General features: G+C 38.7%; 1 protein-coding gene across 2 annotated transcripts in view; it reads left to right on the top strand.

Moving 5' to 3' along the window:
* The window catches only part of KAT2B (lysine acetyltransferase 2B), a 31,791-nt gene that overhangs the window by 1,350 nt on the left and 15,273 nt on the right, over positions 1 to 15,168 (top strand). For both annotated transcript variants that reach the window (XM_031057669.1, XM_031057668.1), the window contains exons 2-8: positions 4,448 to 4,593; positions 5,102 to 5,191; positions 6,913 to 7,094; positions 9,342 to 9,533; positions 12,014 to 12,120; positions 12,715 to 12,840; positions 14,334 to 14,470. In XM_031057669.1, the coding sequence (XP_030913529.1) occupies positions 4,489 to 4,593; positions 5,102 to 5,191; positions 6,913 to 7,094; positions 9,342 to 9,533; positions 12,014 to 12,120; positions 12,715 to 12,840; positions 14,334 to 14,470 (939 nt within the window). In that variant the 5' untranslated portion in view covers positions 4,448 to 4,488. The remainder of the gene's footprint in view (positions 1 to 4,447; positions 4,594 to 5,101; positions 5,192 to 6,912; positions 7,095 to 9,341; positions 9,534 to 12,013; positions 12,121 to 12,714; positions 12,841 to 14,333; positions 14,471 to 15,168) is intronic.

The following is a 15,168-nucleotide window of genomic DNA, read 5'->3' as shown; positions in this document are numbered from 1 at the left end:
TCAGCAGGATTTTTTCCTGGTATTCCAAATCTCTGGGTTTGCTTGCAGGAGAAGATTAAAAAATACATAGTATCACAGAAAATTCAGTCACTTTAGCCAAGTTAGTTTCAACTTTTCATCACACAGCTTCTCTGTGCTGCTTCTGTTTGTGCAATTAGGGTGGCTTATGTTACCTGTCCCTTTCAATCCTGGCCTTTGAAGAAAGAGCTTTTTTTTCTTTTTTTCTTTTTTTTTTTTTTTTTGAACTTGCAAGATGTGCCTGTTCTTCAGCAGAATTTGTGGATTTTGGTCTATTAAATAATATTAAATCATTCTTTAGCCAGGGAACCAGGGTAAACCAGAACTGTAAAACCAGCAAAAGTATTCCATGAAGAAACTGTATTTTTATTTACTGTTTTTTTTTAGAAAAGACTTCTTCTGACTGCAGCTAATGAGGAAGATGTTTCATTTAAAATAACTCAAATGAGTTACTCTGTGCTTCCTCATACTACTGGAAAAATATGTCTTTCAGCTGTGTTTTCCAAGATAATTTTCCTATTCATCTCTTCTAAATTAGTGTGTTTCTGCTGAATACCTTTAAAACCAGATTTACCACAAGGTGTGTGGGTTTCACATTAGCTGTGTTGCTTTTTCTTCTCAGGAAGCCATTGAAGTAGCAATATAGAAATGTGCTGCTTAAAGCTGTACATGATGTAAAAATGTAGGATTTTTGTTTCCTTTTTTTTCCTGAATTTATTTATTTCACCCAGAGGTGAATTCAATCCTACATACTATCTTGCTCGAGATGTCTCCTTTTGGGGGTGTTGTTTTATCTTCAAGCCAGTGCAGCTTTTGGTGCATAAATCTATTTGACTGTGTGTATTATTGTCTACTTATCCACAACATATATATTCATCCTTTTGGTATTCAGCCCTGCAGTTTGGCTCAATGTGGTTGTTTTAATGAATATTTCTTTTATTTGGGTGATATATTTTCTAACACTGTGGCTGGATTAGATGCTAGGACAATTCACTGTCCATCAGCCACAAGACCAGGTGTTGCATAGTCAGAGCCTCTTCTATTTGATTGTTTCTCCTGTTTTGCAGGGTGCATTTTTTAATTGGTAAATGCTGTCAGTCTTGAATCACTTTTAAAACTAGTTAATTAATGTGCTAATACACCGTATATATATTCAGTCTCTTTTTTTTTTCCCCCATCACTGCCTTTGGTTCCTGCTGTTGTGGGTTTCTCTGGGTCTGGATTGAAGGCATCTGAGATGGTATTTTATGTTTGGACTCAAGTGTTTATTATTTCATACCAGTAAAACAGTCTCACTACTGTGAGTTCGGCAGCTTTTCATTAGAAGGCACAAAATGGCCAACAATCTCTTGTTCCAAGGTCTTTTAAGACTAAATTATCCAATTAAGAACTGACACCTAGATTATTTTCCCTTTTAACCCAGTAACTGATCCCACAGAGTCTGCAATGCGGACTTTTCTGCCCAATTACAAAATGCCACCCAAACCCATGAAGAAGAAGGATGAAGAAGAAACCCAGGATGACACCCTGTGTCCTCCATCTTGCTTCCAACCACAACATACTAAAAATCCCAAAACCTAAATTTCTCACCAAGTGATACACCTACACTAATCTCTATAATCTATTTCACACTTTTGTGGGTTCTAGTCTTTCTTGAAGTCTAGGAAACTGTCTCCATGAATGAGGGCCAAAGTCAGTGCTGCCCTGGGGATCAGGGCACCCCAGAGCAGACAGAGTAATATTCCTGGTGCCCTGGGTTTCCACGTGCTGTGCACCTTCACACAGCATATTTGGGTATTTCTTGGTTGTAGTGTTTTGAGATAGGCTGGACATATTCCTTGTTAATCTGTGTTTTCACTGTTCCTAATTTGTGCACTCCAGTGCTTGCTTGCTGAAATTGCAAGTCTTCCTGTCACTGAGCCTTGTTCTTTCTGCTTGCTTTTCTGTGCATGCCCTAGCAACCTATACATGGGATATTTAAAATTTTTTTTCAGGCATAACAGCTACTGAGGAAGGGTGTACCAGTTGGGCAGTGCATGTGATTGGGACTTGTAACTCTAGTCAAGAGTGACGCAGTATTTGATGTCAGTGTACCAAAGCTTTAATTTTGGTAAAACACTTACCAACAGCCACAGAGTTTGGGAATGGGTAGTGAACACCTGAATAAAGATAGTTTGTTGGCCTGGTGTATAAACAGTGGTGTCCCTTTGGCAAATACATGCTGGTGATACACTTAACTTTTAGATTCACAGTATAGGTAATAATTCTCTAGTTTAATGAAATGTTTAAACACCACTAAGTAGTCAAGGTTCAGTATTGTTATGGAAACTGCATAGAAATGGCTTCTTATGCTGATGTTTTATTCATTTGTTGAAGGCAAGGTTTCTTTGGTATGTTATCAGTTTCTAATGCAAAGCTCGTCTAGAAGGATATTTATTACTTGCAAATGATCAAGACAGACTGCTGGGAATATTAACCCTTCATACCTGTCTTAAGGACAGAAGTTAAATGATTTTATTCCACACAGAATATTTAGCCTCAAAGGAGGCTCATTGTCTCAGTTTGGAAAGACAGGAGTCTGCTAAGGAAGGCAGGAGCCTCCCCTGAAATGGAGAATGTAAACCCTCCCCAGCCCTCCGAATTGCTATAAATTTTAAATTAAGGGGCTCTCAGGCAAAAAATATGGGAGCAGGAAATAACAGTTCTTTAATAGGGAAGAAAATAAAAGGATAAAATAAACAATGCAGTGCACTAGAACAACACTGACAGAGTCAGAACTCAACCTGACACCCTGTTGGTCATGGTGCTGGTAGCAGTCCAATTGGAAATGTGGCTGCAGTCCTCCTGGAGTGTCAGGGGTGGTTCTGCTGGAGCAGGGGTCCTGCAGAAAAGGGGGTAGTCTTCCTCCGAAGATTCAGTGGAAGAAGAGGCAGCTGCTGTTTCCTCTGGTGAATCCAGTGGAGAAGCCATGCTGGACCTCCTGATTATATCTGGTTAGGAATGCCTGGCTCCTCCCTCTGGGTGGAGCATCTCCCAATGGGATGTTATAGTTCTTATCAGTCATGCAGCGACATTCAATAGCCTGTTATCAGCAGATGTCCCCTCCTGAGGGAGGAGTGATTGTGGAAGAGATAAGGAAAACTGCCCACTTGACAAAAGACAACTGCCATACAGATGGTAATAGAATACATCTTGCCTTGCAATCTGGAACACTCATGATGGCCATGTGCCTAAGACACTATAAATTTTCATTTAAGTGGAAACACTTGCTGTCATATTTTTAAAGTTCTGCATTACAGTGTACTTTTTACTTGAAGCCAAATAAAGGTATTGAATTTAAATGTTTTGGTATCATACTAAACTTCTCAAAGCAAACCATCTTTGCTGTGTGGCCAATAAATGCAATCGTTTTCAAGTCAAGTGTTATTTTTTGTCACTAGCTCCCCAACTAGGGAGTCAGATTTCCATTGAAAAAATATGTTAATCTTAAGAAGTAAATATAGATAAAATTTACTAAAATAAAAAAAGCTAATATGCCCAAACTTAAAAGTATTTTTCTCTTTCTTTATGAGGATATTTTCTTGTACTTTCAGAGGAAAGGATAAGCATACCATCTACATTGGCCTGGAGTCAGCTAAGGTCATTGTTTTTGTAATGCAAATATCTTCTTTCTGGGAGTTGACTTTTTGTTTTACACTGCCTTCCTTCTTCCTGGGGCCAGTTGTTCAAACCAGCTTGAGATGAATGTCCCATTTTACAGGGAGAAACCTCAAGCTTTTGAACATTACAGATGTGGAACTGTATTTACCTTTGGAGATGATAAAAGGGAGTTTGTCACTTGGAAATGAACAAGTGAGCACGTACAGTCTGCAAAATCTCTGTTAATATAGTGTGCACAAAGCACAGTTTGATCTTATGTGATATGAAAGCAAGGGACTTAGCCAAAAATGCCCAGTTTAAAACAAAAAGACATTTTTTGGAACTGGGTTTTTTTCATTCTTCCTGAAATAAGGTGCTGCTTATATCTGGATTACATAATTTATGGAAATTCTGGATTTATTTTCTTAAGTCAAGAAACCTTGTCTCAAATCCATAGCTTTAGGTCAAAAATGTATGTAGTTAGTTGTATAGTGCAATGTATTCATACAAGCAGGACTTGTGTAGTCAGCCTCAGGTGTTAACAGATGATGTGATTCCAAGCAGTTGCCATTCCTCTGCTGTGGAAGTTGCCACCCCTGGTCAACCTTTACAAACTGCTCTGATGTGACACAGGTTTCAGTTACCTCTGATAAGGTGTGTTCTGTTTAAGTAGGTTATTACACTGTCAGTGCCTTTACAGTTAAGGCTTAGTTGGAGATCTCCTGGGGTACAGCTGTGCTATGGGTCCTCTCAGTAGCCTTTTACAAGTTTGGGTTTTCATTTTGTTTAGCTGCTCATGTTTCTCACCTGGAGAATGTGTCTGAAGAAGAAATGAACAGGCTCCTGGGGATTGTGTTGGATGTGGAATATCTGTTCACCTGTGTCCACAAAGAAGAAGATGCAGACACCAAGCAAGTTTATTTCTACCTGTTCAAAGTAAGCTGAACTTGTGGGGTATCTTCTCAGATTTTTCACTTTCTCACTCATAAGCCAATTTCATTGCCACTTGGGCATGCATTGACTTTATCTGCCAAGACAGTTTTTCTCTAGGATGATTCTCTACTGAGTAACTGTGGGCTGGATGTTCTGGTACTTGCAATGTACTGATTCTTACTCCAAAAAGCCATCCAAGATGATTGAGGAACTGACCCTGAATCCCATGCATAAACTGCAGCCTCCTTCACTGACGTACCAGGAAGAGTCAGTAGACATGAATGGTAACTTGGCTGCCTGCATTTCCTCAGAGGAGCCTCTTGCATGCATTTCAGAGAAGGTGATTTCACAGGGAAGTTTAGTAATTACAAATTCAGATGATTAAACAAGCAGATATATATATAGCCAGGAGAATTCCAACACAGCTCACAGTGTGTTGTGCCCTTGTGACTTCCATTGACTCTCTGTATGAAAAGATACGAACTTTTAAAAATTTGTGTGTTTTTAACAGCTTTTGAGGAAGTGCATTTTACAGATGGGAAAACCTGTAGTAGAAGGATCTTTGGAAAGTCCCCCATTTGAGAAACCTAGCATTGAACAGGTAAAGAGTCAATATATGGGTTTGTTGGCGTGTGGTGGGGTTTTTTGTTGTTTATTTACATATTTTTCAATTTTATTTTGGTAAGGGTATGGAGGCTTTATTTGTTTTGAAATGTTTTATGGTTTGTTTTTCTTTTTGTAAATGTAAGCACTGGTTTTGAAAACGTGGCATTTTTTTGGCACTTTGCAGATGTTTCTGTGTTCTGCTCAGGACCAAATAGGCGGCTATAGGAGATTGCTCTTGGTTCTCCTTTTAGTGTTTGTAGAATAGTTACATTATTTGTATTCTATTTCTCATCATTGGTCTTAGGCTTTAATGAAACTGACTTTTTTTTGTGCGTTTAGAGAATTAACTTGAAATGCTACTTTTATGTGGGCAGTTCTAATCTTTCTTTGTTTCAAGTGATGAAAAATGCTGTTGAAGTTTTGAAATCCAATATTAAAATGAAGCTTGCCTTGTGTATATCACGAAAAATGTTACAGTCCAATTCAGTGAGATCATAGCCTTCTCTTTCAAAGGGTACACAAGAAAAAAACAAAGCTGAAACCAAAGAATAATTGAGGCTTTTGTGACTCTCAGTAGATAAAGAACATATGACAAATTCAGTTTTTGGTTAAGCAAGCTCCTAAGAATGCACTCCTGGCAGGCAAGTGGGCCCATGAACTCCAGTGAGACTGTGCAGAGGCTCACATACCTCCCTGAAACAGGAGCTTGATGTTTTCCCATCCCTGGATGAATGGATGTTCTATTGTTAAGCAGGATAATTTAAATGTGAAGACTGTTACTTGTAGTAATTATTTCTTTGCAGCTCTCATTTCTTATCGTGTAGGAAGATCAAACCACTTTATTGCTCAATTTCTGAGAAGTCTTCACTCTAAGTTCTCCTTTAGTTTGACTATAAACAAAAAATGTGTATGTAATCCCCCAGGGCTCCTAATCTGTAAAATACACTATTAAAAAGGTTCTGTACAATGCAATTTTTAAAAAATTCCTTCATAATGTTCAAATTGCTTAAGAAAATAAAGCATAGAGATTAAAGGATAATTCTTGTTACATCTTACTTTAAAATCATTTTCACTTTAAAAAAGACCAATATTTTCAATTCTGTTTTTGGCAGCTCAGCCACTCAATCAAACCAAATTATTTGCTAAGCCCCAGTATTATGATGGGTTTATAAAATATATGTGTTGCAGCACTTTTAGTCACCCATTTTAATCATGTTCAGTAGATTTTTCTTCAAACTGGACAGTGTCCAAAGTACAAGGAGGAGACATGATTGTTAAATATTAAGACTTCTTGAAGAAATAATATGGTTTGTAGACATAAACTTAAGTAGAAGTCCATAAGCCCTAATCTATTATTGAAAAGTAGCTGGTGAGTTTTGAGTGTGATAGTTGATTTATGTCTAGATTAAAACCTACCAGAGCTTTCTCTGTTCACTGACTTTGAGAAGGAAAGAAAAAAGGAATTTCTTGTTCTTTCCCTTTCCATCAGCTGTTGAGAGCGGGTTAAAAATACCTGGATGTACCTCCTGCTGTGTACACAGGTACCAACCTGTGGCATCTGGATGAGTAGCTGAGCAAGGTGTTCATGGTTTCTGATATTTCTTTTCTTTCCCATGCAATGCAAGTTCATGATAAACATAAAATGAGGAATGTTTGAGAATGTTTCTGTAAAATTTATGGCTAAATTATTAAACAGAATTTTTTTTACTTTTTAAGGGTGTGAATAATTTTGTGCAGTACAAATTTAGCCACCTACCCTCGAAGGAAAGGCAGACAATAGTGGAACTGGCTAAAATGTTTCTGAACCGCATTAACTACTGGCACCTGGAGACACCTTCTCAGCGAAGACTGAGATCACCCAACGATGATATTGCGGGGTATAAAGTGAATTATACCAGGTAATGCTGCCTCTGCTTGTTGGGAGTCTTCCTTACAAACAGGGCACATACAAACTTCACCAGTACCTTTATGCCATAGATGGACCTTGTGAATTCTTGCAGCTGGGGGTTTAACATGATGACCTAAGGGTTTTAGTGAGACTGTATCAGTTTCACATGCATCCTTGGGTCTTGAGAGATGTGCTTTATCAGCCAAGAATGGGGAGTAGAGGCTGGAACACCTGTATCTAATAATGCTTCTGCAAGGTCTGTGTTTGTGAAGTGCTTTGGGTCTTAATATTTGAGCCTCGTGTAAGTTCCCTATTTATTATTCAACTTAAAAAAGAAAAAGAGAGAAGATAGCATTTAGCATTGTAAAGCATCACTGTTTGAAACCAAATCACAGAGGAGTTGAAAAATGAAACTAATTTTGCAAGTGCTTGAATGCTAAATTGGGAACAGATATTACTAGGTTCCTTAAAATTACAGTTCTTGTTATGACCATTTAATGAATTGTTAGAATTTAAAGGAATAACTGAGTCACTGGACGATGAAGAGCTAGGATAAAAAAACATATCTCTATTTTTTTTCTTTTTCTCACAGGAGTAGTGCAGTGCCTTTTTCAGTGAGCAGTTCAGTGAGAGCAGTTCAGGGTCCCACAGGTCAGGCAGCACGTAGTTAACCTCTGTCAGCACGCTGTTCTCAGGAACGCCCCAGACATCTCTGCTGGCCCAGGGTGAGCACCACCTTCTGGCTGCTTTCCTGGTGGCCTTTCCTCTCACACACCTCCTCTCCATGAAGGAGAGCAGCAGCAAACCTGGTGTGAGTTGAGACTCTGGCTGGTGACAGAGCAGCCTGCGCTGTGTCTGACCCAGATGTCCTGTCACCATAAAGGACAATTATAATTCATGATGCTCCTAAGACCATGTTTTGTGGGTTTTTGACTTCCATGTGTTTGTAATAACTGGTGTCAGCCAGGGGTGGTGGAAGTTAAATCTTATTAGGAATTGATAGCTAATTGGTTCTGGTTGGTAGCTTCTTGTTGTTAATTGTTTTGTCACTTGTGTTTTCTCAAACTATCCCACCCACAGTCCCAAAGGTCCCCTCACAACCCAAAGTGCTCTTCCCACCAAATCTCACTTGTCATTGTGAGCTTTTCTTCTCTGTGTTGTCCGAGGCACTGCTCAGGGTGGTGCTGGGCACCATGGGCACACCTGAATTTTTGCAGTCACCAATTTCATTTGAGAACCTGAGGATTTGAATGAAACTGTAACAGAGTTTAACATGCATTCTTGTGTTTTGAGAGCTGTGCTTTATCAGCCAAGAACAGGGAGTAGAAGTCTGTGAACAGCTCTATCTCACAAGTCTTTTGCAACACATGTTTGCAAAGATTAAGGCACAAGAGTTTGGGAGAACATTTTGAGACAGGCTGTACTTTGGGTCTGGATGAGGAAATGTGTGCAGGATCCAGCACAGTATGTTTGCATCCAATTCCTAATATTTTCTTTTCATTGCTGGAGCTTTCATAGTGGTTGTGGTCTGATTCTGCTAAAGCTCCAGATTCCAATGACTGTTCACTTACACACAGATATCAAAATCTTCTTTATAGAATTAACAGATATTGTGATGTACATAGGCAGTGTACTCCTGAGTTATCTCTTTGGTACCATAATCTCTTTTCCTAGAAGAGAAACATGGCATGCTGTAATTTTCCTCAGTGCAAAGTTTATTATGGATGGAGATACTGGTAATGAGAGAGTAACAAGGCAGGATATGATGGGAAGAAGCCGACTGGTGGAAGACCAGGGCAGGAATCCAGTTGGATTGGCATGGAGCTAGTTAAAAGTGTCACCCATTTGGCCTCTATGTGGGGAAAGGTAAAAGTTTAGAGGGTAAAACAAACTGTGCAGAGGGTCTTTGGAGTTAGTGGCAGGAGATGTGTGAGGCTGAATGGATGAGCTGTGGGGAGAATCCCTGAAATTCCCATGAATTGTCTGTAATCTATGATTATTGTCTGGAACAAGACTACTTTGTGTAAACTAGACTGCAGAGAAAAATTATATATGTAAACTTAAAAGTACTTGGTTGTCATTTCTGTAAAAAACTGGGCAATATAAATGCTGCTTAACTCTGTCCAGCCTTGTAGTGGAACTGATTTATACGGTCATATAGCTCTCAGCTGCATTATAAATGATGTGGGTAGTGGTTTTATTGCATTAAGTCATATGTTAGATGGTGATAAGTATCTGGCTTTTTTCCTCTTTACAGGTGGCTTTGTTACTGCAATGTCCCTCAGTTTTGTGACAGTCTACCTCGGTATGAAACCACCCAGGTGTTTGGTAGGACGTTGCTTCGCTCTGTTTTTACTGTAATGAGACGACAGCTGCTGGAGCAGGCCAGGCAGGAAAAAGACAAGCTTCCTCAAGAAAAACGAACACTAATCCTCACTCATTTTCCAAAGTAAGGGCTCACAGTGTGCCTGCATTCAGAGTTAACCAGCAACTTCATTGTGGAAAGGGAGAAATTACTGGCAGCTTAAAATATTTTATCTTTTTATTCAGTAGCAACTAGATACTGCAGCTTTCTTTACTGCCATAACTTAGATTAGTGTATTTTATGTACACAACTGCTTGCTTTGTTTTGTCCTAGGGTTTACTTTATGAAGTAAAAACACGAATATATATTGAATATATATTAATATATACATATATGAAATTTTATAAAAATATGAATAAAAGGATTATTCATATTGCTGGGGGATTGTACTGTTTGCCTGTTAGCAGGTATTGTAGGTCAATTACTTTCTTTTTCTGTAGTCCTTGGAAACAATGAACCTCCAAAAACATGATAACGTCTGCTTTGGTGATGGAGCATTAAAAATGGGCAGTATTGTATAGAGTTTATAAGAATTTCAGTTTAATTTAACATTTTAATAGTGAACAAAGTAGTCACCCCACCCCCAGAAGAGATGGGGGTTATTAGAGAGGAGTCAGTATAGAACTGCATCATTGAATCCTAAATGATAAATTTCATACTGGGTATCTTTTCCAGTACTAGAATGTTGATGGCAGTCTCTCACAATAAAGCAACACTAATTATCTATAGGGGCATTGAAACATGCTCAACTTTGACAGTCCTTAATTTCAAACATTTTACTGGTGGTAAAGAGGGGTAGTGATGATGACAGAATCATTCATTGTAATGAATTCCTGTTAAACACTTTAAAAATATCCTTATTTTACAAAGGTAGGTTGGTTCTCCAAGTCATACTTTAAAACAAATTAGGTGAACCTACAGAAGTCCTGGTGGCACTGATGCTGTCTATGCAAGCTACTGTGTTGGGCCAGAAGGTGGGTTAGAGCTCAGGGGAATGAAAAAGAACATGAACTTTCCTAAGCTGAGTAGAGCCAGGATTTGTTGATCCTCCTATAATTAATAATTTATTTTACCACTTTGAAAAATGTACACTGTCTTTGGGGTAGACTGGATACAGGCCCTGAAACAGATATAGAAAAGGACTTGACACCCCATTGATACTCGGAGCAGATTTGTGGAGGAAGCAGGCGTGCATATGCCCCTGTTTCCACTGCCTTTTGAAGTCTTTTGCAGTAATTTAAAAAGCATTGTTATTCACTGCAATTCCTTTTGATATTCTGCTGAGGAAAAAAAGACAAGTACTGTTTGCAGATGATCTGTGGGAAGTACGAATAACGTTTTAAATCTTTCATGGGCTCTACTCTACTTATCTGAAGCATTTGTCTTTCCTCTGGCATTGTTCTGAGTGAGCCCTGCAGAGGACCTGTGTCTCAGAGCATGGAGCCTGGCACTGGCACAGGGCACTCCTCTGCCCTGGGCTGTCCTTTTGGGCAAAGGGAGCACCCAGGGGTTGTGTCTGTGCATATTTAGGAAGGAGGCTCTGCCTTCGCTAACGGGGCTGAAGGCAGAGCCTCTGTGCTGCCTGGAAATGGAGCTTTGGCTAAATTTAAATTTGTCCTGCTCTGTCACAGATGGTCAGGTCACTGTTACAAACTTTTTAGTCATTATCAGCTGCACAGAAAGCAGCAAAATCTGCACATTGCTTAGGTATGGCTGTCCTGTATATACAGTATGAGAGTCTGACTTGATCCTGAAAATCCCTGTCCTGTTCAAGGAAGTTTTACTCAACAGTCCTGTTGGTTTCAGCTGAACAATTTTTATACATACAGATATCTCCAGAGAGTAGAAATGTGCCATGTCAACTTCTGGTCTGAAAACCCCTTTTGTGCAACGTAGGATAAGCAGCTGTGTTGTCTTGCTGCTGGGAGGGAACTGGTGTATCAGCCCTGAGAAGGTGAGGGTGCTGGAGAGTCTGATGTGTGGAATTCAATAATTCTAAGAGAGGTTTAACATCGTGCTGTTTCTGTAGCTGTACCAAAGTAAGGTTAAAAATACTGTTATGCAACCACAAACATGCAATTAAAAGTTACAGTAGGACACTTAAAGGAATGAAAATATCTTCCAAAGAGCATTGTTAGTAACACTGGGGTTCTATCCAAGGCAGAAAGCAAATGCATCTGCAAAATACTGGTTTATCAAAACAGACTTATTTTGCAATTATTGTATAACATCAATCAACTCATAGCTTTCTTACTAGTGGAATTTTGTTCCATAAAAGTAGTTTGTAACTGTTTTTTTCCACACTTGCAAATTAGATAACTGTTGCTTGTAATCAGAGGTAAGGTTTAGTACGTGAAAGCACTCTACTGAATTATGATACTTCATGTCTACTCTGGCTTGTGATTTTTGCATGTATGGGGTTTTTTTTAATAGCATTGGCCAACAGCATTTTCTTGCTGACTTAGTAATGTTTTTAATTTAAATACATTGCAAGTGCTTATTTTGAAAAAGAACCAGTTTGGAATTATCCCATGAATTGCTATTTTGCCTGGTTTTGTACCTAGGTTTCTGTCTATGCTGGAAGAAGAAGTGTACAGCCAGAATTCTCCTATTTGGGATCAGGATTTCATGGTGTCCAGTTCCAGAACTGGCCAGCTGGGAATCCAGACAGGTAATTTGCATTTAGTGATGGGTAACACAAATGAAAAAACTGCATGATTTAGAACTAATGTGGGGCTTTTTAAATATATATGTTAGAGAGAGAGAGATGTTACTCTGTGACCTTTTAAAATAATAGTTTCATTCTCTTAATTGGTGAAACAGCTTCTCCCTTTCTTGAGTTTTATTTGTCCAACCAGTCGTAGAGCACTGTAAATTGGACAGATGGAGCTGAATGATGAGATTTTGCTTTTCAATAGAGCCCTACAAAAAACCTTTTCATGAAGCTAAATGCCAGCAGGCTTGGCAGGTATGTGAAAAAAGTTTGTTTTCTTAGCTTCTGCTCAGCACTGTGAACTAATGAAGCCTTATGTTTGCAATCCCTGTTATCCAGCACCCCCTCCTTTGGTAGAATTCAGTTTAGAAAAATACACTGAGATAAATCTTTAATGTCTCTACTTGGGAACTGGTGGCATTGCTCGGTTGCACAGTGTTCACTGTTCCTTTTTGGGTGGTGGGTGTCCGTCTTTGTGACAGTCTTTCCATCAGCACCAGAATGGGTTCCATGACCTGATTTTTTCTGTGTTTGTTTTTTATGTCACTGCAGTTATCAGTCCACCTCCTGTTGCGAGATCTGTTGCATACAGTGCAAGTCCTTCATCTCTGGAGCAATCCAACAGTGGGAATATGAGTCCAGCTTGTAAAGTTTCTTCTGCCCTTGACCCTAACTTAGGTAATGGAGAAGGAGCCTTGCCTTTTGACTTCTGTTGATATTATCAGTAGTTGCAGTATATGGTAACCTTTGCCTTCACTCTACATTAGCAAACTTGAGGTGTTTTTGCTGAAAGATTTACACAGACATATCTTTTTCTCCATTATGGTAGTGTTTAACTAACAGATATCACAACTGTATTTGCAAAAATCCCCAATTGGTTTGTTTAAATTAAATTAAAATGGGGACAGGTCTGGTGGTGTCAGAGGTTTTTTGAAAAATACTTTTCTTGGAGTACATCTATTATAAGTCATGAGGAGAGGTTTCATTTAAATAATGGTGGAGTAGAAGGAGCCATCACATTTGGGTTTTTCAATCTTTCAAGGTACTGAAATTGCATACATTTGAGCAGAGAATAAAAACACAGACATACCAACTAGGTTAAATTCAAAACCTGAATGAGGTTAGGTCAAAGAAAAAAAAAACCTTATAAGGAAAAGAGTTGGTGGATGCATATATTCTCCTAATAAATCCTTTTTCAAACACCTCAGGATTAATGAGCCTGTCAAGAGAGGTTGTTAGGTCAGAGAGATGATCCCAAGCTTATGCAAAGTGAGTCCTCAACGAAGGAGAAAAATCAAAACCAAAGTGAATTTTGAGTCTCAGTGTTCACTACAGAGAAACTTAGGGCAGCTCCTAAACTGCAGTTTTCCTTAAGGTAATTTCTCAACTTGTCCCTCAGAAGTGGGAATGAATAGGATAATGAGTGGGATAATCCTGAGCTAGGAGCTGGATCTCTGTTACTGTAGCTCTGCTAGTCCTTGGTGGACTGTTCTTCTATGAATTTAAGTAGTTTCTTTTGCTGTATAATACATGTGGCTCTGCAGTCAGTAGGGCAGTTAATTATTAACTTGGTATATTTTGATTTGGAAATTTTATATGGTTTTTTAAATATGTATGACACATCAGACTGTATGTGCTGCTTGGTTTACAGAAGAGGTGAAAAAATTATATGATGGATACTAAGTTCCAGTGAATCCTAAATGGGGGATTTTGTGTTATCAAGAAATAGGCACTGCAATTTGTGTGTTGAGCACTGACCTTCCAAGACAGCTGCACAGAGGTTCCATGCAGAGGATTTTGAATCAAAAAGAAAAAGCAAATAGTTTAACTGTGAAGTCACAGAGGTGTAGTGGAAGGAGAGGTATATTTTCCCTGCTTCATGCTAATACCCCAGTGCAAAGTAGAAATTGAGAAGTCATAAATATTTTCCAGATTTCATTTATTTCTCTTTCTCTTTGTCTATAGGGATAAAACACCACCAAAAAAACAAACAACAACAACAAAAATGAACAAAGAAAAAAAAAACCAAACAAACAAACAAAAAAACCCCCAAAAAAACCCAACCTCAAACTTGTCATATAAACTGCAGGATATGACAGGAGTGTGACACTTCATAGTGCTAGTCTGTGACATTTTGGTCATTTCTAATTTGTCCGAGTTTTGTTTCATAGGGGAGAAGAGAAAAAATAATGAACCCTATTCTCTGGAGGATTCGAAGAGACCAAGGGTTGTAGGAGATATCCCTATTGAGTTAATCAATGAAGTAATGTCAACAATTACAGATCCTGCAGCAATGCTTGGGCCAGAGGTGAGATATAGGCTTGGTGTTGCAAATGGTCTGATTGTGAATGGTCTGTTTTTAGTAAATGTTCCACATGGATAGAATGTGATAAGCTAAGAGTCCTGTCTAGAAAAATAGACTTTGAAAGGGTATGATTTGGTGAACAAAAAATACTGGTGAAATACATCATAAACATGAAAAATAGTTCTACAGTTTTTTTTTTTAATGTGTTGTGTACAGTTAGGAAAGAGACTTGTGAACTGTTGATAGTAAGAACATAGATCTCAGGTTATCCTGCAAGGGGCTTTTGTTACAGAATGGTTAAAAAAGGCAAATTTTTTTAACATTAACAAATTTTTACAAATCAGATCAGAATAGGATAATGAGAAAATAAAAACTATATTTTAAAATACCTTTGCCCCATGCCTCCCTTCTTCTCAAGCTTAGCTGCATTCATGATCCTCTGCCTTCTCCCCCAAGCAGTGCTGGGGGATGGGGAATGGAGGCTGTGGTCAGTTCCCCTGTGGTGTCTGCTGCTTCTTCCTCCACAGGGAAGGACTTCCCACACTCTCTCCCTGCTCCAGTATGGGGTCCCTCCCATGAGAGACAGTTCTCCATGAACTTCTCCAACATGGGTCCTTCCCACAGGCTGCAGTTCTTCATGATCTGCTCCAGCAGTTTAACCTTAAATTTTTTTAACCTTAATTTTTTTAAAAAATTTTAAA

Source organism: Geospiza fortis, unplaced genomic scaffold (genome assembly GCF_000277835.1).
Source record: "Geospiza fortis unplaced genomic scaffold, GeoFor_1.0 scaffold95, whole genome shotgun sequence".
NCBI lineage: Eukaryota > Metazoa > Chordata > Aves > Passeriformes > Thraupidae > Geospiza > Geospiza fortis.
This window is presented reverse-complemented; position numbering and strand designations above follow the sequence as displayed.